Source organism: Primulina tabacum, chromosome 1 (assembly GCF_025594145.1).
Source record: "Primulina tabacum isolate GXHZ01 chromosome 1, ASM2559414v2, whole genome shotgun sequence".
NCBI classification, from domain to species: Eukaryota; Viridiplantae; Streptophyta; class Magnoliopsida; order Lamiales; family Gesneriaceae; genus Primulina; species Primulina tabacum.
Window position 1 is genome coordinate 11017011 of NC_134550.1, and position 23557 is coordinate 11040567.

Consider the following 23557-nt stretch of genomic DNA (forward strand, 5'->3'; position numbering starts at 1 on the left):
TAGATGTAAAGACGGTGTTTCTTCATGGTGACCTAGATGAAAAAAATTATATGAAGCAGCCACAAAGCTTTGAAGTACGGGGAAAAGAGAAAATGATGTGCAAACTTCAGAAGAGCTTGTACGGTCTCAAACAAGCTCCAAGACACTGGTACAAGAAGTTTGATGGATTAATGAGTATAATGGTTTTCTAAGGTGTCGGGCTGATTATTGTTATATGAAGAAGTTTGATAGTTCACATATCATTCTATTGCTATATGTAGATGATATGTTGATAGTAGGAGCTTATCTGGGGGAGATTGAAAAACTAAAAAAAGTTATTTAAAAAATTCTCTATGAAGGATTTGGGTGATGCAAAGAAAATCCTTGGAATAAGGATCTTACGAGACCGAGTGAATGGATCTTGAAGATATCTCAAGAAGACTATGTGAAAAAGGCGATTCTTGGATTTAACATGGATGAAGTTACACATGTGAATACTCTTTTGTCTAGTCACTTTAAACTATCCAAATCACAATCACCATCGATGTAGCATGAGCAAATTTATATTAACAAGGTTCCTTATGCTTCTGTTGTCGAAAGCCTCATGTATGCAATGATATGCACAAGACTAGACTCTGTTGTCGAAAGCCTCATGTATGCAATGATATGCACAAGACTAGACATAGCACATGCAGCGAGAGTTGTGAGCAAGTTTATGAGCAATCCGGGAAAACAACACTGGGAAGTAGTTAAATGAATTCTCAGGTACTTGAAAGATACTGTTAGTTTATCTTTATGCTTCAAGATATCAAATTTGGGCTTACAAGGTTTTGTCGATGTCGACATGGGTGGTGACCTAGATGGCAGGAAAAGTACCATTGGGTATGTGTTCATATTAGATGGTACGACAATAAGCTGGATATCTAAGTTGCAAAAAATAGTTACGCTTTCGACTATTGAAGTTGAGTATGTTGCATGCTACAGAAGCAATCAAGGAGATGATATGGTTAAGATACTTCCTGTAAGAATTTGGGTCATAAGGCTTGAAGGTAGAATGTCATACTGTGACAGTCAGAGTGCTATTCATCTAGCAAAAAATTCTGTTTATCATGCTATGCCAAAACATATACAAGTTTGGTTGATGTTTGAGAAGATTCCTAGAAGTAAAAATCCATCCGATATGTTCACAATAACTGTAACAATTGACAAACTGAAGTTGTGTTCAATTTCAGTTGGACTGCAAGTATAAATGAGGATATGTTTGAAGACATGATTAAAATCAAATTTTCAAGTGGGAGAACATTATGTGAGATGAGCTACTTGATGGTTGGTGGATGTGGACAACTTCTTTTGACTGAAGAAGAGCTCATTTGCTCAATTGTTTACCATCTCAACTTCTCAAAAAATTCTGAGTAAATACAAAGAAAATAATTTTTTCTTGAGTGTTGAGTGTTTTTTTGTATGAGTGAGAGAAAATATTGTCTCAGTTATATTCGGAGTTGGGATCGTGAGATATCGAGTATTTTGTTGTAAACACTTGTAAAATTTCTCACTGTTATAAAGATTTGCAGTAGTTCCGTGTGCTTAGTTTATATTGGGTGAACTTAGATAAATATTTATATTCTTATTGATTATTTTATTCGACATATTTTATACTTTATTATCACTAATGATCGTCATCGTCTCAAAATACTTCCTCATCGTCTCATTGTATGAGTGATTGTCGTATTTGAATTGCCTTTGAGCTTTCGAGCTATTGGGCTTTAAAGTCATTCATGTCTGAACCCACTCCCAACGTCAGCTGAGCCATTCCGTGTTTTGTTTTAAATATTAATAATTTAATATAGTGCAGACACACACACACACACACAGAGACATAGTTAACAATTATGGTATTGTGCGTTGTTGTTTTCTCCAATCTTTCTTGTAATGTTTGCATTTGGGAAAGAATTTCCCAAAATGATTTGAAGAAATTATTTTGAAAGATTGGGGTGTGTGGTTGACATAATAATTTGATTTGGAATTTGGTGTTTTTATTTTATATTTGAATCCTGATTATTATTAGTGAGATACTTTGGAATTTCAAATTTGATAGCTGAAATAAATATTAATGCAATAATATTTTATCCTTGGAAATAAATATGTTTTTGGAAAAAAAAGTTACACCAACAATTAACTTATGGAGTCGTTTGTGTGAATAGGTTTTTTCCTATAATTTATTATGCAAATCAATTTTTATTATTATTCATGATTAATTTAAAACTAAACATAATCCATTCCTTTTTTGTGAATTGGAAAATTGTAAATATATTAAAATATCAACAGTGGATGGTAACAACTAACAATGTAACAAATTTTTTTTTCGATGGTAACAACTAACAATGTTTTTTTTTTATTTATATATCTCAATTAAATGAATATTGTGAAATGTGTAAGACGAAATATTTGTCGTTTTACGAAAAGTTATAGTTGGTGACAATGTTGTAATTCAAATATTATAAACCATATAACAGGTCAAACTTCATGTTTTGATTGTTCTACTCAACAAGATCGATTATTACACGCCAAAAATCTCATTTCAAATCATTGCATTCCTTGTAATTTAATGAGAAGTGAACTCGTGCGTTGGTTTTGATATCAATTGTAGAATTGATTTTCCGTTGTATCAAAAGATATAATTGGTAGTTAAAAATGATTTAAATATTTTAAATTGTACAACAAATGTAGCACCATGTTTTGTTTCTATATTTTGCTTTTTGAATAATTTTTTTTTAAATGCGTATGAAACATCAAACAAACCTGTATATTTGGAAGTGAGTAATAAAGAGATACATATACTACTTCTCCGTATATTTATAATTGTGTATTTTTCAAACAGATTAAAGAATATGTTAAAAATAAATTGAAAATTTTTATTTTACTTTTATTAATGAAAATTTTAATAAGATAAAAAAATTGTTGAAAATAGTTAATGTATTTAATGATAAATATAAATAAATAAAAAATAAAATAATTTTAAGTATAAAAACTAAATTATATATTTAAGATTAATAAAAATAAAATAAGATATTTATATTTAACAGTGAAATATAATAAATGATTAAAATTCAGGACTCATGGAATGTGCCCAAACAGTGTCGGCCCCTACAGACTGCTTGCAGCATATCAAAACTTTATATATATATATCATGGACATTATCTAATAGTACAAACTTCAGTTAGATTCAGGCATGCTACACTCGTAATCGCAAGAATGTGGTTTTTTAACACTAAATTAAATTTAAATTTTTAACTCTCATAATTCAATAAAATTATATATAAATACTAATAAAAAATATGGAAAATCTAATAATAAGAATAAAAACTTATTCGTCAACTAAAACCATTTTTTCAAAAAAAATAAAAAAAAAATGACATCATATATATCGCATGTGCGATCGCTAGTCGACATATACGTTATATTAGCTTAATAAACAAATTAAAGTGGGACATTATGTGGAGCGGTTGATGTGATTCAAAATTTGTCACACATTCTTTTTCGTAATATATATTCTTTTTCTTTTTGGAATTATCATATAATAATAATAATAATAATAATAATAATAACACACGGCTCCACCGAGCCGACGATTTTATGCCCAACCACGCCGTATAATTTCTCTGAGTCATCTGTAATTTATTTATTTTTTTCATTAAAGTTTTGTAAAAGTAGCATTTTAATTTATTCACTTTTGGAACCTACTTTTCAACATGCATACCATTAGATTATATAATAAACGACAAAAACTTGTGTGAGACGATCTCATGGATCGTATTTTGTGGGAAAAATCTCTTATTTGAGTCATCCATGAAAAAATATTATTTTTTATGCTAAGAGTATTGATTTTTATTGTGAATGTCGGTAGGGTTGACATGTCTCACAGATAAATATTCGTGAGATCGTATCACAAAAGATCTACTCATAATAAACATAAGAAATTAAAGCTCATAATTCATTAGTTAACTTCTTTCTTGTGTGTCTCTGTTTCCTTTTCAATTTCCTATGTCAAATTATTTTTAATTTAAGCCAAGTTTTCGAAATTAAAATTTTCATGCACATATTATTTTATCGCACTGTACCTGTGGTTTCTGATTCATCTATCAAGTCTCAGCCGTGTTCCGTGGGAAATATAATTAATTTAAAGAAAATATATAATAAAAATTGATATTCTAACATTTCCTTTTATATTATTAAATTAAAGTATATGCATATAGAAACTAACAAGTCTCGTAAATTTATACAGGTGAGATGAGTCAACTCAATTTATATTTATCATGAAAATTATTATTTTTTATATAAAAATTAATATGTTCATTTGGGTCGGCTCGAATACCATGTTATTTTTTTTGTACACATAGATTTATACATTTATTTATATTTATACAATGATAATTAGACACTCGATTAAGTTAGTTTTATAATTTCAAAAATAATATAAAAGTGTAACCTGGTTACACATTCCAAGCAAATCGTGCCAAAGGTAAAATGAAGATCTACTTGGTGGACCGTGACTGCAAATTAGAGCTTGTGATACAACTTTTTTTTATTGACGAAAATCTGTGTGTGACGATTTTACGGGTCGGGTCGTATTTTGTGAGATGAGTCTTTTATTTGGGTCATCCATGAAAAAATATTACTTTTTATGCTAAGAATATTACTTTTTATTATGAAAATCGATAGGATTAATTTACCTCAGATTCGTGAAACTGTGTCAAAATAGACCTAATCTTTTTAAAATGATGATTGGTGGCATTGGGCTTGAAAGAATGGCGCATAACTTTCCAGCTCAGCCGCCAAGCCAAGCCAAGCCCGACAATAATACAGCTGATTCCAACTCACTTCCATGTCTGAATGAGAAATTTCTCCTCCGTGGAGCCCCCGGTAGTTCCCGACGAGTAGCCTGCCTACTTTCAAACGGTAGTCACCTTATTCTTTGTTTTATCCTTTGATGATCAATTATTTGCTGCCGAAACAGCTTAAATTGATTGGCGGGAAACCCATTTTGTCGGAACCTTAGGATGACATTTTGCGGCTGTTTTACAGTGATTTGGGATGTTTGAACTTGTATTGTGGTGTTTGTTTTTAACTTGAGATCAACTGTTGTGAATAGATAGAGAAGCTCTCTCTGTGCTTGCTTATGTATAGAGAGAAATGGGGGCTTCGGATAATACGAGGGGTTTGATTTTGGCAATGTTGTCAAGTTTGTTTATTGGAGCCAGCTTTATCTTGAAGAAGAAAGGTCTACAGAGAGCAGCAGCTGCTGGTACACGCGCAGGTGTGATTAATTTGTTCATGAAGTTCTACGGGTTTTTATTTTCAAGTGGAAATGTTTAAACTATCTCGCAATATTTTGATGCTTTTTCGAGGCTAATTTTCACTCAAATTGCGATATTTCAAACACTGGAGTCAGCTGGAAGGAATTTATAGTTTTGGGAACCAGAATTGATCTCCTCTTGAATTATTATTAATACATAAAAGTAATATGTGATCTGATCATGTGTATAAATGGATAGATTCTCAAGATAAAAGGTAATTTCTATTAACGTTAGGGGAATAAGTAGTGGATTATCATTGCTTTCTTTACTGATCTATGAATAAGTATCAGACTACTGAGTCCTAGTCAAAATCATTGGCAAGTGATTTCAGTTATTTTTTAGGAATATTTGTTGACTGCTGGATGAAAAGTTTGGAAACAAAAAGTTTGCATTAGTTGTGAGTCATGAAACGGAGTTAGACAGGTGGGATTTGAAAGAATTGTTTATACTGTTTGGAATGTAGTTTCTTGGAGAGTACAACAATGTGAAATTGTGGAATAGTAGTGTGCAAGTAACTGAGAACGGAGTGATAGAAACCATGGCAGCTTCGTTTCGTCGGCGGCAATGTGTGGAGTGATGTATGCTTAGCGTGTGTATGGAAACTCCAGTTGATGAACATAGTCTAATCTGCTATGATTTGCTTTGTTTTAACAAGTCACAATTTCTCTCTCTTAACTGCCAAATCTTTTTATGGTATAACCATAATTTGTGTTTCTCGTATTTAAGGTGTTGGAGGCTACACTTACTTACTAGAACCTCTTTGGTGGGCTGGCATGATTACGAGTTAGTAGGATCTTTACATTTTTCTCTTCTGCTCTATTCTGACCACGCATCAGTAACCTTGTAACCTTCATCTTGCTGTGCAGTGATTGGCGGAGAGGTGGCTAATTTTGTTGCTTATATTTATGCCCCAGCTGTCCTCATTACTCCTCTTGGTGCACTGAGTATTATTATCAGGTAGATTTTAATTAATTTTTTTAAATTATGAAAACATTGAACTTTATAAGGATGTCTTGACCAGCCCTTTTTTATGACTTCAAAAGTGCTGTTCTAGCGCACTTTATGTTGAGGGAACGACTGCAAAAGATGGGCATAGTGGGATGTATCGCTTGCATCGTTGGTTCTGTAATAATTGTTATTCATGCTCCTCAAGAGCAAACTCCAACTTCTGTACAAGAAGTCTGGATTTTGGCCATTCAACCAGGTTCCTGAACCCTACTCATCAATTTTCTTTTCTTCTTTTCACGTGTACTGCCATTAACGCGCATATTGTTTATTTATACTCATTGTCTTGTGCACAGCATTTATGATATATGTAGCAGCTACGGTATCCATTGTACTTGCCCTGACGCTTCATTTTGAGCCTCTTTACGGGCAAACCAACATAGTGGTTTACTTGGGGATTTGTTCCTTAATGGGTGCCCTAACGGTACTTTCCATCACATTACATCATTTTGAGCTGACTTGGGCTTTTGTATTGCTTGATGAAGCAGCCTATGTTTTCTAGCTTGTCGTATATTTGGTAATTTCACTCAGGTTGTGAGCATAAAGGCGATAGGAATCGCAATAAAGCTCACTTTGGAGGGAATCAATCAATTCGCATATGCTCAGACTTGGTTTTTCCTTTCAGTAGCAGTTATATGTGTCATCACACAGTTGAACTATCTGAATAAGGTAGCCATAATATAGTTACTTTGTGAATGTTTTGATTTTTGCATCTTGATCTTAGAAAAATTGCAACTTTTGTGTAATTATATCGTGTTTTGATATCTTATCTAGCTGGCCATGTACTTTTTCTTCGTTATTTTGTAGAAAGAAATTGCTGTTGGTTGTCTCATTCCGAATTTGTATGTTCAGGCACTTGACACTTTCAATGCGGCCCTTGTTTCTCCAATATATTATGTGATGTTCACAACTCTGACTATTATTGCAAGCGCAATAATGTTTAAGGTAACATTGTCTTGGAAGTCATATTTTGTAAACTCTGTTGAATGTTAATACGCTGACAATATTGTTGTCTTATGTTTGCAGGACTGGTCAGGTCAAGACTTGAGCAGCATTACCTCTGAGATATGTGGATTTATCACGGTTCTCTCAGGAACCGTAATACTTCACACTACAAGAGAAGAGGAGCCTGCACCTCCTGCTGGTAATATATCCTTATCTTGAGCCAATCCATATCCACAACTTCCGGATATGGATACTTGAAAAAAGATTTTCAGATTCTTGTTCCTTTTCCTTTTTCCCCGTGGATTTTTGACAGAATTCAATGTTTAGATAAATGAAGGCATTGATTGTAAAATGCTGCGCAGGAAACATAACATGGTATGATGTGGATTCCTCAAAAGGTCTGGAAGAGGCTCATTTGATTACACTCCATAATCCTGATTACTTTACTTAAAAAACAGTTGTATTTTTTTTTTAGACAAACAGAAATTGAAACGTTACGGCCATGGAATCACCTCATAGGCCCATGTTCTCGTGTTTGGTTAACGGGTTTGTTGCACAGTTAAACATCATTTTTCATTAGGAAAATTCGTGTCCACCTCGATGCACCTTTTCTTGGAAGTAAAGGGCCAAAGGAAGTTTGAACACTGTAAACATACGTGGGGTGTGGCTTTCGAAAGCTTGAAGGAACTTTTGATCAATGAAGTCTCACCAAATGGAATTTTTAAGTACATATTTACCTTTTGGTTGCATTTAAATCCTATTTGGACAAAGGTTTTTAGTTTTGAGGTTGTAATGGTACCAACGGTGTAGTGGCTCATGTGTTGTTGAACTTCTGATTAGTGTTGTTCATTTTTGTGTATATGAAATATGTTGAAAAGATTCATAGAAATATATAATATGGTTCGTTATAAAGTAACTATTAATGCTGTGGATTAAACAATTCTATTATTATTACTAAGCAAAAACTTGTCTGAGACGGTGTCATATGTTGTATTTTGTAAGACAGATATCTTATTTGGGTCATCCATGAAAAAATATTATTTTTTATGTTAAGAATATTATTTTTTATTGTGAATATCGATAAGGTTGATCTGTCTCACAGATAAAAATTCGTGAGCTCGTTTCATAAGAGACCTACTGTTATTACTATTATTATACCAATACTCACACAGTGAAATTTTAACGTTTCGATCATCAACACATAATGTTAAATTTAATTAAAATATGAGGATATATATAATATAATAATATTTGGATACGAGGAGAATTATTATGTATTGAAGATACACTAACTCCTTCGTAATAGTATTATTTGTATAATATTAATATAAAATTACTCCATTTTACAAGAAAATATGTGATTGCGGGAATTTTTTTGTCCTCCTTAAACTATGGGGTTTTTTTTTTTAAAAGAATATTATTAAAATTAAATTTTGTTTACCAAACTATAATAAAATGGGAGAATTTTAAAAACTATGATAAATGTAAATCCGATTAATTGTTCCTTGGATGCTTCTCTGATATATATATATTTTTTTTAAAATGGCCATATTTTGGCTGTATTTTGGCAATTGCAAATTTTTTTTTTTTTGATGAAAAAGGAATGTTCCACCTATATCATGGTACATATGTGTATAATTTACATTTTCTAATTTATTAATATCTTGCATTATTTTAATTAAAAAAACTCCAGAATATAACCTTATTTTTTGATTAAATTTATTTTTTAAAAAAACTCATTACTATTGCAATGAAAATTATTGTTATTATTATTATAATAATTTCATAAAATTTATGTAGTACCTCAATCCACGTGTAAAAAGTTAATATTTATAAAATGAGTTTATAATTATATAACGAAGAACTTTTGTTAATCATTTTCATAAATAAGAAATAAGAAATAAGAAATAGTCGCTACTTGAATCCATTGAACAATCACGCTAACATGAATGTTCATTCACGACCTGTCGGTCTGTCTGCTGATGTTTACAGTTAACTAATGCAAAAAATAAAAAATAATGTTGATAAAAAAAATAAAAATCGTAATATCAATGTATAAAGAAAATTTAATGGATTGGGTTGGGAAAATCCCAACCGATTAAAAGTCGGGCCTCCGTAGTCCGGCCAGTGTGGGTCGCAGGCCTAAAGCGGGCCAGGCCCACTGTGCCTGTCTAGGTTGGCCTGCTGGTTGGGAGTTTTTTTTTTTTAAAAAAATAATATATATTTTGTAATGAAAGTTATAAATTTTTTGTATAAATATTTTGACTATGATGTAGAAGTGTAAATTAAAGATGACAATTTTGAGAATTTTCGGGATAAACTTATTATTTTAGGCATAGTTTGGTACACATGATAGGATAAACATGTGATATATAATATAATGATAAGTTAATGATAAATAAAATGTAGGATATTATATTTAATGTTTGGTATGATTTTAATAAGAGTGATTAAATTTATATATTAGATTGTAATGACAAAATTAACCTTATCATAATAAATTTTATAATTTCAAAGTTGTTGCTTGAGTTCATATTTCTTATCTGTTCATGCGCCGACAGTGCTTGCACGATTTATTTATTTATTTTACCCAATTTTATATATTATATAATATGATAACTGAGCCCTTAATTTTGCGAGTCAAGTCAAATATAAATTTTTAAGGTTAATCGAGTTATACTAATAATTTTATTGAGATTTATACAAATCATTTATATAATTATCTCGAGTTCATTTATATAATTATCATATTATATAATATATAAAAATTAATAAAAATATTTATTTGATTTTAATTTCTACCTACAATTAAAATGAGGTTTATGATTTTTATATATTGAGGGCAATTAAGTCATTTGAGGTGTTTTTATAATTATATTAAAATTATCACACCTAATATAAGAGACATTTTATCCTTCTAAAAAATTATTTATCAAGGACCCATGATATTAACATGGGCATTTTAAAATGGTACCAAACGTGGGATAAGAAGGATTATTTATCAATCCCTCCCTTATCCCATGTACCAAACAATGCCTTGTATTCTTACAAACTTATATTTCACTACAATTTAGATATATAAGAAGCTTCCTCCTTAATAATTTATTTTGGCTAACATACATAAGTGTGAAAATAATTATTTATAATTTTATTTTTATTAATTATTATTTATATATTTATTAAATTCAAATAATTATATATATGTGTTTTAAAAAAGCATTTAGGGTGGGCCGTGGACTGGGAGTTGCGCCGGCCCAACTTGAATCGGGTCGGCCTATTTGACATTACTAATTTTAGGTCAATGATGCACGAGTGAGACTGTAGTACTGAGATGAGTTACCTTTTGAGAAGTTTTTGTGTGTCAAGCTGCTGACATTCCGCTTCTTGATCTGGCTAATTAGGTCGTAAAAGAGTGACATCGGATTTTAACGTGTAATAATATATTTGCTAGGGACAAGGTCGTATGTAGGAAAAATGTAAGAGTTATCTCTAAGATATACAAGACAACACAAGCAGATAGACATGTACTTCTTCGAAGTAATGGTCATTATCACCCAAGTATGTGCACTCTGTGCTTCCACAAATATAAGAAAATAAAGTCGCGTCTGTTATAACTTTTGACCTAGTTATAAACGCACGATCCTAACAACATATGAAAAAATATATAAATTAATAAAATTTTATATTATTTATATTAACATAATATAAGTAGATGAGTCCAAATCTAAATTATTTATACCAACCAAGGGACACGCATGTGTGTGCAGCATAATATTTAAATGAAAGATTATGCAAAAACATGATAAATTTGCACTTTAATCTCGAATCCATTACGAACTATGAATATCTAAATTGATTTACATCCAACCATTGAGCGAAAATTATGATAAAAATGCAAAACATTAAAACACATAAATGCAAAACAATTTGGATTATATTTAAATATATTGTAACCAACCTCAAAGGAAAAATAGTCACGATTAGAAGTGTTCTTCAAAATTTCTTAAAAAATGGGAGTAAAGAGAGAAATGCTGGGGCTGTGGGGCAATGCGGATCATGTTTTTTGTTAAAAAAAAAAAAAAGAATATGAAAAAACAAAATAATGATATTTTAGTCCACACATTTTGGACCGAATTCAGTTACTACTATATTATAATATTTGGTAATAATTGATGTCCAAACGTACCATTTTCATTATTTTAATATAATAAAAAAACAATAAATTGATCACTAAAAAAAAAAAACTTATCGACTATGTTATTATATTATTATTATATTTAACTCTAAATTATTTATATATTAGAATAGTTTTTATTTTGTGGACACGTACTGTAAGTTTATTAATTTTTATATTTGAGAATATATATACAACAAAATTTGCTCCAAAAAGGAGGAGACGTGGCGTGTGAGAAAACCATTAACACCGTTGGATGAAATCCTCAAAACCCCGTCTTAAACCGATGAGGCGATGACGCGAGTCTGAAAACCTATTCGCATTCGCACGCACCAATACACGCACAGAGCGGAGGAGATTCGATCATGGCGGCAACGGTTAGCGCATGGGCAAAGCTAGGCGCTTGGGCTCTGGATTCCGAGGAGAACGAGGCGGACCTCCTTAATCAACACAAGCAAGACTCGGCTCCCGTTAAAGGTTACTCCAACGTCGTTGAATTGGTTGATTATCCTTCCCTGGACACCGCTTTCTCTACGAAGACCAAGAAGAAGAAGCCGCAGACCCTTTCTCTTCAGGAATTCACCACTTATGGCGGGCCAAAGCCTCCGGCGGCACAGTCGAAGGGCTTGACTCCGGACGAGCTTATGGTTCTTCCCACCGGGCCGCGTGAGCGCTCGGCCGAGGAGAATGATCGCAATAGGCTCGGGGGTGGATTTAGATCTTACGGAAGAGGCGACAGGGATGATCAGCCCCGCCGTCTGGGAAGCTTTAGTAGGGAGTCGAATCGTGAGTTTACACCGTCTAGGGCGGATGAGAACGATAATTGGGGGGCGGGGAAGAAACTCTCTGTGAATAATGGGTTCGAGCGGAGGGAGAGAGTGGGATTTTTCGAGGATTCACAATCACGAGCCGATGAGGTTGATAATTGGACCTCGAAGAAGAGTTTTGTACCCTCGGAGCCGAGGAAATATGATAGAAGAGGGAGCTTTGGACCGGATTCAATCAATGGTGGTGCAGATTCAGACAATTGGGTGAAAAGGAAGGAAGAGGAGGGAAGGAAGACCGGAGGATTCTTGGATAGCCTGAGGGAGAGACGAGGGGTTTTTGAATCGAATGGTGCGGATTCTGAGAGTTGGGGAAGGGACAGAGGAGGGGTTACCAATGGCAGTGGTGGTAGACCGAGGTTGAATTTGCAGCCTAGAACTCTGCCTGTAGGAGAAGGGCAGAAGAGTGATATCGGGAGCGTGGTGAAGCCTAAAGGGAGTAACCCCTTCGGAGAAGCTAGACCAAGGGAGGAAGTATTGAAGGAGAAGGGACAGGATTGGAAAGGGATTGAAGAGAAGCTAGATTCTACAAACACAAAGGAGATTGATGCTATGGGGTCTATTGATGGGCGGCCGATTGTCGAAAGGAAAAGCTTTTGGAGTGGGAATGTGGGGGAGAGGTTGCAGCGGGAAGACAAAATTGAGAGGGCTTGGAGAAAGCCCGACTCCCTTGATTCCCGTCCCTCAAGGTGTGTGATGAAAGACATGATATATTAACGATAATAAAGTTTTATTTTCGGATGTTATCTTTATGGTAATGATTTATTCTTTGTTTGGGTTTATGGTAAAAAAGTATCTTCTGCTCGTTTCATGCACGCATGCGTTTCTGTGAGTTGATCTGCTTGTGTCATCCTGACGTGATTTGTCAACTCATTTGTTACTGATTGCCCTTCCTAAACAAAAGTGCCAACTATGCTTTAGAGGATATTAATTTGTTTATTTTTCACTCGTTTGTTTCATAGATCACTGGTTTTCTTGGAAATCTTACTCTTTACATTAGCAGCATCAGATAAGACTGCATAGTTTTTATGAGGGAAAAAACTCGGATGAAGTTTTTTAATCTACCCAAAACTGTATTGATCCTATTATTGGCTATAAGATCCCATATGCTAGTGTATATCGATTTCGTATGTTGGTTAATCCATCTTTATTTCATTCACTGCTTACGAGTTGCTGCAAAATAATGATGTAAAGCTTTGTAAATGTGTTTCCTAGTTGTCGGGAGTCTTGAGTTATGATGTCTCATGCACCCATGATGTTCTTATGTTTTGGTTGCTCGTTTTTGGAACTCCGGACAAAATTTATATTGTTCTTGCAGATTTGTCGGGTATTTTATTTTTTAACCTTTCAATTACGCTTGATGACGTCATTTTCTTAAACAAATTGTTGATCAAGGTTATTTTGCAAATTTCTGCCAGATCTGTCTGTCGCTGTTAGTGAACTTTGTTTTTCGGTTTCTTTTCTTTTATAGTGCTGATATCCGTGCTGAGAACACTGCAAATGGACATACCGAAGACGCTGAAGAGAACACTTGAAATGGACATACCGAAGATGCTGAGAGAGATAAGTTTTGATGGCAAACAAATTTATTGAATATATGTTGTAATTTTCTCCATATTCTGTTTCCCTTGGTGTTCTTGCGTGGTACATTTTAGAGCAATTTTGGTAGGCTTAAAGGAAGGTTGTCATATTTACTTGGTGTGATAACTTAATGTGTTTCCTACTTCGATATTTGGTGGTCATTTTTTATTTGTCATTGGTTTGGCGATGTTGTTATTCACTGTGACGTACAGAAATACTAAGGATTTGTATTTGTATGTATTTGTATGTATTTGTTTACCTTGGTGAAATTATTGTGGGAATCTAGAAGCTATTGATGATAAATGAGTGATGATATATGTACAATCATATTTCATTATTTCTATAATAATTTTACACCACAGCTAAAATTCTTTCGATGCTGTTCCATTTATTTAAACAATTTTTTTTTTTATCAATCTCTATATTTTATTTACTCAACTATTAGTTTTTATCCTTAATTCATTTGTTATAACTAATTGATACTCACTTGCAAAATCAAACATGATATATAATAAATCAATATCATCATCGTCACAAATTTTCATAAATACCTTAATAATTTTTTTTTTAAAGATTTGGTCCCTAAATTTTCTTGTTTTTTTTACCGTTATATATATAATAAATTATTATATTGCAACTTAGGACTATTTTTTTAAAAATCAAAATTCATCAATTAGTTTCCAATCATCTATCAAATATATTACTGTTTACCAAAAAATATCAAAGAGATACTGTTAAGTGAAACCGTAACGATGTATATGTTAATAATCATATACAGGAGTTTTGTGAATATAATTAATGAATTTTTGTTTATATAATTTTTTTTTTGTGCTAAGTAGGTTGTATCCAAAATTTTTAAAGATTATTGTAAAATTGAGACCATTACAAATAATTATTTTAATGAAATTTTATAACTAGTTAGAAGTAATTATTTAATAATTTTTTAATTTAAAAGGATTTATAACTGTGTTTTATATTTTTTTAAACAAAAATTCTGTGATGTATTCATTTTGTGGACCTGGATATGATATAAGAATTTACAAAAAAACATGATATATATTTTTTATATTTAAATAAAATTTAAAACTTTAGGAAAATGGAAGGGTTATGCTTGTCTGATCATCACATGTTAAAATTCCCCTCATTTTAACACTCCAATTATCGAAGCAAAAAGTGAAATTACAATTCTAACCCTAATTCCATTAATTTCTACACGCCTAATCTTTATGACAAATAAAAACTCAAATAAAAGTTTAGGTAAATAAAAAGTTATACCAATATTATTATATTTTACAAAAAATATATTTCACATAAAATTAAAATATAATATACACGATCTTATGTATATATATATATACACATAACGTCAATGTTTTGTCAGATGGTATTTATTAAAAAAGACGTGAAAATAAAACTAGTCATGAAGGTTTTTAAATGCCAATGCTCCGTAAAATCCAACCTAAATGTAGATAAAAATTTGTGTGAGGCGGTTTCACATGTCGTATTTTGTCAGACAGATATCTTATTTGGGTTATTCATGTAAAAATATTATTTTTTATGCTAAGAGTATTACTTTTTATTGTGAATATCGTTATGCTTGACCCGTCATACAGATAAAGATTCGTGAGACCGTCTCACACGAGTCCTACTCTTAAATGCATAAGCAAAATCCACGATGCCAAAATAAATAATTTTCTCCTTTTGTGTATTTGGAAAGATATAGAGATCTGAATTTCAGATCTTCATAATCGTTTCATATTATACTATATATATTCGAAATATCACCACGAAATAGTAAAAAAAATGGAGAAAACTTTAATCTTACACGGGATTTTGCTCCTCAGCATATTCACTAGATCAGTGAATTCTGAGTATTACTCCAAAACCCAACCATTTTCAACACTGCAAGAGAAAACCACCCACCTCCATTTTTACCTGCATGATACCTTGAGTGGTAAAACCCCCACCGCAATCCAGATAGCCTCTCCAAACTCCACCAACAGCAAGGATGATCCGATCTCATTCGGGACCCTTTTCGCCATCGACGATCCCTTGACTGAATGCCCCGAGCTCACGTCAAAACTCATAGGAAACGCACGTGGGATGTACCTTTCATCAAGCCAAGACAAGTTCTCGACTTTGGTTATGTATGTTGATTTAGGATTTAGCACTGGGAAGTTCAAAGGGAGTTCCATTAGCGTGTTCTCGAGGAATCCGATAACGGAGAAGCATAGAGAACTGGCGGTGGTGGGAGGACGGGGACTGTTTCGGATGGCGAGGGGGTTCATAGAGGTGAATACCTATTACTTGAACACTACAAATGGTGATGCTATTCTGGAGTATAACGTTACTGTTGTTCATCCATGACGGATTACGCTTTTTAATAAGAAATTTATAAGTATTATTAAAACGTTTTCAACAAAGCAGAGAAAGGATTTTCATTTGTTTGATGGTTTTAAGAATCAAAGGTTGAGAGCTTACGTAAAAATTTCAATGTTCATCAACACAGATTGACAGTAACAACAGCAATGGAGTAATTTAATTTTAAACCAGAGTAACTGTTAGCGTGTACGGCTCCTTATATAACATTAAAATTAACATTATTACCGATAATAGATATGACATGATATTATAGGACTGTGAATTTACTATTCTTTCCCTATCAACATGACATAAAACGTCTTATTTTTATCTCATTCCGTAAATAATTTAGTTTTATGTCATGTCTACAGGTGGAAAAATACTAAATCCACTGTACTAAAATATTATGTCATGTCTACCTGTTGGTAACATTGGTAATTTTAGAGCTATAAATAGTTTATCCATAAAGATCTAAAATGTATAATTCATAGTTGAAAGCATTAAAATAAGATTGAATGTATGGATTTGTAAAATTTGTCTACTCTTCGATGTGCATTTGGATTGATGAATTTTAAATATATATATTCAAATATATTTTTATTTTTTAAAGAAATAAGACCATAAACTTTAAATCTATGTCTTATATGTTTACATAGTTTTTAATATTAATAAAGATAGATTTCAAGTTCACCGAATTATAATCTCATTTCCAATTCATTTTGCTTTTTATTACTAATGTTTAAATAATAAAGTTTGGATTTATGATTTAGTAATTGTTTCATTATAATAATACAAATCCATGAAGGTCACTCCTTGCAATTGCATATTTCAATTTAAACTTGTGAGAGAGACCCTCTCATTGTTGGGCTTTGGATTTTAGAGGACTATTGGACTTTTTTCATTTTGAATGTAAATTGAATAAGCATATTACAAAAAAATATGTTTTCAACAACACTCGAAAGACAACGATTTTATTGGAAAATCATTGTGTTTTTACTTTTAACAACGATTTTAATAAAAATTGTTGTGGATTAACGTGTTTTTTTGTGGATTAGCATGTTTTTTGGCCAAACGACAATGGTTTTAGTTAACCGTTGTTAATTAGCGACGGTTTTAGATAATATTTAGTGACAATTTTATTAAAACGTCGCAATTTTTAAAATAGCGACGATTTAAACAAAAAACGTCGCTAATAAACAACCATCTCTTTTACCAACAACAAATATTCGCGTTTTCGGTCCAATTTCCTCCACACCGCTTCAGATCTACAATAAATTTTTCTCTCTTAGACGATTTTAGTTTCGATTTAAGGTAAGTTTTTTCGTTTCAATTCTTGGTAAATTTCTAAGTGTTAGTTAGGATCATGAATATTGTTAGCTTAGTCAGATTGTAAGTTTTTTTGGTAGATTTATTAAATTATAAAAGTAATTTTTTTATTTTACTGAAAAAATTAACGACAGATTATGTCTAAATCGTCGCTAATTAGCGACAGTGTTTCTCTAAATCGTCAGCGACGACTTAGTCAAAAACCGTCGCTAACGATTTTTTAAAAACCGTCGCAATATGATAGCTACGACAATAGTTTAAAACCGTTGTCGTTGAACGCACTTTCAACAACATTGTCAGTTACAACAGTTTTAAATGACCTACGACAACGAATAAAATCCGTTATCTTTTAGTGTTTTTGTTATAGTGGCACCTCATGACCTTGATAACTGAATAATTAAGTGTGAAAGAAGAGTGTCTCACAAAGGAAACAACATTAACATGAATGAGCTTATATTGAGTTACACTTTGTGAATGTGTAAGAATGATTGGTCAATAGGTTCCCTCTCACGTTTTTTAAGCATATTTCACATATTACTTTCATCTATCTTCTTGTCCCTGCCTCTTGCTATTCTGGTTCTTCGTGCTAGGTTAGCTGGTTGCCCCATTGTATCCTTAGAAACAGTCGTCCAACTTGATCCTCAAAGCACATACCGGACGTGATGATTCTCTTTCAAGGACACTGTATTTTGTATATGTCTCGGTTTGCTATAGTTTGAAGCTTTGTTGGTCAACAAACTTATGATCTGTGACAATGTTTGCTTCAACTATTTTTATTGTTGTAAAATACATTCCAGAAAGAAGTGCACATAATATTTCTTTTATCTGCTTCTCGCTAGACGCTAGATATAATAGATGTTATGCAAATGTATTCAAAATTATTTTCATTAAATGTTTTAATATGGTATCCATTTCGGCGGATATCTTTAAAGCTGAAGCAAATTTATACTGGATATGCTATCATATAGAGCATTTTCAATATATAGGCTCGTATCATTTGGTAAAAAATGATTTTTCCCTTTCCATAGCCTTCAATAATTTTTGATGCACCCGATATTGTTCTAACATTATTTTCATATAATGTTAACTCCAAAAAAATACCTTTTATTTGGAAAAATGATATATGTTGTACCACAATCCGCTAAGCATTCATAATGACATTTCATCATTAATCTAAAATAAAATATAACTCAATAATCTAAATATGATAAATAATATGTAAGACTTTCAAATGAAATATTTTATTGAATAATAATAAAACATTTATTGAATAACAAAATAAATTTCCACGACAAATCATAAACATGAACTGAACTTGAAAAACAAAAAAAACAAGACCACGATAACCTTAGAAACAATAGAAATTCAAAGTAGAAGCAATACCAATAAAAATAATTATTTATTGCTTTTTAACATACCACCACCAATCAAATTATCTATATTTCTATCGGGATGAGCAAAAAAATCAGAGTCCAAGTGATTTATATCAATTGAATCGTTATTGTCCACAAAATCTATCTCCATTTTTTCATTTTCCTTGATTGAGTTTTGGTAGAGATCCACAAGATGTTTTGGCGTACGATAGGTACGAGACCAATGTCTTTCCATTCCACATCTATAACATTTTTTTCATACACTTTGGAAGCTTTTCTCCTTCGCTTCTTTATTATTGGAATTCCACTGCTTGTGGCTTGTTTTATGTGTCTTTCCATTTTGTAGCTGATAGTATCTTATTTGGCCACGCCCACGTCCATGTTGACTTTCATTGTTATGATTTTGAGTGGAATTAACATTTGCTTCAGGAAATGCAATTCCATATTATTCGGGAATATAGTTCCATTTGTTTCAGGAAATGATGTTGGATCCAGTTGGGTGCATTATATTTGGTGATTTTTCATGAGTAGCTCATTGTTTTGTTCAGCAACTAGTAAGCACGATATGAGTTCAAGGTACCTTTGAAATCTACTGTAATGCCTGGTTATTCGTACAAATGATAATAATGCGCTTATGTCATTTATTATGTAGTCATTTAGCTCATTATGTTTTACATGTTGATTGATGTATCAATATTGAGATTGAACATGATTTTTATATTGTCCATGGTTTATTGAGAATCAATAGGTGTTTAAATAGTGATAGTGATATGTGTAGGTAGAAGTAGTGTAATGAAGTTGGTAGGAAATGAGATGAAAATATGATAGTTTTTACGGATTTTAGCATAATGATTTGAATATTGATCCACATTGTGTGAGGCCACCACCATTAGAAAGCTAAGATATAATGCTACAACTTTCATGTTTTGGGTTTTGTCCAAATCATTGTGGAAGACAAGCCAAAAGTGCCCCGAAGTGTGTCGTGTGTATCGTCATTCTTTCACTGATACATGTTAGGAGAATAAGCATAACTTTTTACTCAGACATCCAAATGATATGAAACCAGTTGGAGATTCAAGCAAGACATAGAGCTACAACTTTCATGTTTACCACTTTTTAAGATTATGAACGAAAGAGTCGTTTCTGGAGCGGTCTTTGATGAAACAGTGTGCAGGACAGAACATGTGGCGCCCGAGCGGTAAGATTTTAGCCGCCCGAGCGCCGGTGCATTACAAGAGCAGCGTTTTTACAGAACATTCTGCACCCGGACGGTAGAAAATGACCGCCCGAGCGCCGCCTCATTTATAAGAAGATAAGTTTCGAAATTCTAGGCAATTCCATTAGCTTCCTTCACTTCCTTACAGCATAAGCTCGAGAGAAACAAGAGACCTTCATCCCAAAAAGTCCTTTTCTTCTTCTCCTTCATCATTTTGAGGTTAGAAGTTCATTCTCCATCACAAGAACATCATAGAGGTGTAAGTTTTCTTCTCTTTTAGTTGTCTACATGTAAAGGAGTGATTTTCACCTAGTATATACATAGTGATGGGTTTATTGATGTATTTGACAGTATAGGAACGAGAAACACCGTCTCAAACCAGTGTTCTTAAGCTTGGACCGTAAGTTGGCATGTTCTTGAAGTAATACATGAGTAATATTATGATTTCAAATACTTCCCATTGATTATTGCTATATGTACATTGTTAGTATCTTATTGATGAAAACATAGCACCATATTCCATTGTTATGTATTAAATATGTAAGGAACTCATGAATATTGATGATAGGTGCTATGTTATGAACATGAACATGAACATGAAAGGAAAAGGACTGATTTTACATGATATAGAGCTTGTTGACATCACGGGTGATTTTAAGTCCATCAAACCTATTGGCCAATATATGTTCATGGAACGTGGGGTTGCCAAAGGTTGCTACCTGACGTTCAACACAGTAGTAAGCTATATAATAAAGCAAGCAATGTAGTACAGGTCAACTAATGAGGCTCAAGTACAACAATGAACATGAATATATGCTATGATATGACATGGTTTAAAGATTCATTGTTGTCACGACTTGATATGTATGTTCCTTCGACGCATATTGATACGTACAAGTGCCAACTTATTGAGTTTTATAAACTCACGTAGCTCATATATTACAGGATCAGGTAGTGATGATGCATAGGATGCCGGTTCGCCAATGGATGCTTGTGACGTGCCTCACCTCGACAAGAACCGGGACGTCTTATTGTATAGCTTCCGCATATGTATTATAATGAATTAAATGTCAGGGTTTGAAACAAGTTTTGCAATGTTTATGTCTATATGTATAATGATACAGAGTATGTTTGTTTATAAGACTACGTTTATATGTACGTATTGTTGTTGCTGATTGAGTTGTTGGTATCGACAAAATATAGGGACATCATGCCAAAATTTTTATAAACCGTCAAATTGATGCTCCTTGTTTTGAATTGCTTCATAATATAGATATATCATTCAAATCCTATTTTGATTATGGTAATTATGCTAAGTATAGAGTAAGGGTGCACGATATTGCTGCTGCAGGAGAACGTTTGATGCATGAAAAGTGGAGAACGTCTTTTCTAACATGTCTTGATCAATGACTTTCTCTCCACACAGTATCAGTCTTGAAATAGTCTTGAATAGTGTAGAGTTATAATCACTTACAGACTTAAAATCTTGTAATCGTAGATAAATCCATTCATATCGGGCTCTTGGGAGAACTACAGTTCTCTGATTGTCAAATCTTTCTTTTAGATTTTTCCAAAGCTCTCGTAACTCTTTCACAGTGAGTTATTCGACTTTCAATCCATCATTGAGGTGATGACGAAGAAAAAAAGAATGTCTTTGCATGTCCTGCTATGACATTTCATTTCCTTCTTTGATTGTATCTCCTAAATTCGTAGAGACAAGGTGGACATCGACATCCAAAATCCATGATAAATATTTTTTCCAGTCAATTCAAGTGCTTCAAATTCAAGTTTGGTGACATTCGTCATTGCAATTTAAAAAAATTTATATAATTAGAATTATAATAAAAACATATTAAAATTGTAACATTTATAGAATAAAATTGTAATTACTATCATTGAAAATAAATAATATAACAAATTATGCAAGGATAACACATGTTACTACTTTTACTATGTAATTTTGAAATTTTGTTATTTTATTTGTTAAACTAACATCATTGAACATAAATAATAAATTATTTTATCTAACTATTATCTAGTCTTCATTGTTCATAGAAAATATAAATAAACATGATATCATGTAGTCTATCGAATTTGGTGCGTTCAATTAATAATTTATGTATCTATATCAAATTTCGAATTTCGACAAATAATTTATCTTGTTCGTCAAGTAAGCTGCTAACATAGGAACCCAATCAATTTCAAAGTGAAGAAAATGCATATAAGAAAATAATGAAAATTGTTTTGTCCAATTAATATGAATGGTAGTATTGTGATTGACTCAAAACTTGTCATAAATCTATCAAATACTTGTATTCACATAATATTTTAGCAACTAGTTAAATTATCATAATTTAAATAACATACGTCTTAAACAAACAAGCCAGTATATGATAAGAAAATTTGAATCAAAATAAGAATACATATATAATTTATATTGAATCAATATTCTTCAAGAATATTGTTGAAACATATAATATTTATCTAAATTCTTCAAGAATATGACAACTTTATATTTTATATCAATATTATTCATAGGTATTGATAGATATTTATGATCTTAGATCAAGATTCTTCGAAAATATTGATAAATCTTATATATTACTCATAGACCTATCAATATTATTGACATAAAGTCGTGTTGTGCTACTTCAGGAGAATCAACATAAAATTAAAAGTTGTGTTTTTTCAGGAGCATCAATATAAACCTATAATTTGTCATACTTCGAGAGTATCAATATTAAATATAGATATTGTGTTCTTCGAAAGCATCCATACAAGACTATGAGTAAATTATTTATGAATTTTACCTTGAAAACACCGTGCTGATAACGTGTTATAAATAGTGAAAAATATAAAAATGAAAGAATGAATTGAAATACTTTATTCATCATTTGACACCTCTTCTTATAAAGCACATTTACAGAGTTTGAATAGTTGATAAAATACAAATCTTATCTTAATAATCATATACAATACTTTATCAACATATATTGTTTTTTTAGTTATTATTGAAAATATAAGTTTAAGATTCATTTAATTATATATTGAGTATGTCTCTTGTGAGACGGTCTCATGAATCATTATCTGTGAGACAGATCAACCATAGCAATATTCATAATAAAAAGTAATACTCTTAGCATAAAAAATAATATTTTTTTATGGATGACCCAAGTAAGAGATCCATCTCACAAAATACAACCCGACTAACCGTCTTATACAAGTTTTTGTCTTATATATTATATCAAAACATATAATCTTAAATTTATGTGTGTGTTTAACGAATTTAACAATTATATATGTATAAATAACACACATATAACATATAAATATGATTCCCTTTATTTTCTTAAATTATATTACAAATTAATATCGTTCCTTTTGTTTCTACCTAAAATTAATATTGTTCTTATTTCTA

At 31.8% G+C, this 23557-nt stretch overlaps 3 protein-coding genes across 3 annotated transcripts; all 3 read left to right on the forward strand.

Moving 5' to 3' along the window:
- Positions 1-4773: 4773 nt before the first annotated feature.
- On the forward strand, positions 4774-8152 carry LOC142541175 (putative magnesium transporter NIPA6). Its single transcript, XM_075647824.1, has 9 exons — positions 4774-5294; positions 6061-6117; positions 6201-6291; positions 6378-6538; positions 6636-6763; positions 6871-7008; positions 7192-7284; positions 7366-7483; positions 7647-8152. The coding sequence occupies exons 1-9, from the start codon at positions 5171-5173 to the stop codon at positions 7733-7735; spliced, it is 999 nt and encodes a 332-aa protein (XP_075503939.1). The 5' UTR covers positions 4774-5170; the 3' UTR covers positions 7736-8152.
- Positions 8153-11703: 3551 nt separating this feature from the next.
- Positions 11704-14144, forward strand: LOC142541183 (eukaryotic translation initiation factor 4B3-like). The gene is made up of 2 exons (XM_075647834.1): positions 11704-12971; positions 13754-14144. Exons 1-2 carry the CDS (start codon positions 11824-11826, stop codon positions 13815-13817), a joined length of 1212 nt encoding a protein of 403 aa, XP_075503949.1. The 5' UTR covers positions 11704-11823; the 3' UTR covers positions 13818-14144.
- A 1522-nt stretch (positions 14145-15666) lies between these two features.
- On the forward strand, positions 15667-16334 carry LOC142517898 (dirigent protein 4-like). Its single transcript, XM_075620401.1, has one exon. It carries the CDS (start codon positions 15667-15669, stop codon positions 16228-16230), a length of 564 nt encoding a protein of 187 aa, XP_075476516.1. The 3' UTR covers positions 16231-16334.
- The last annotated feature ends 7223 nt before the right edge of the window (positions 16335-23557 follow it).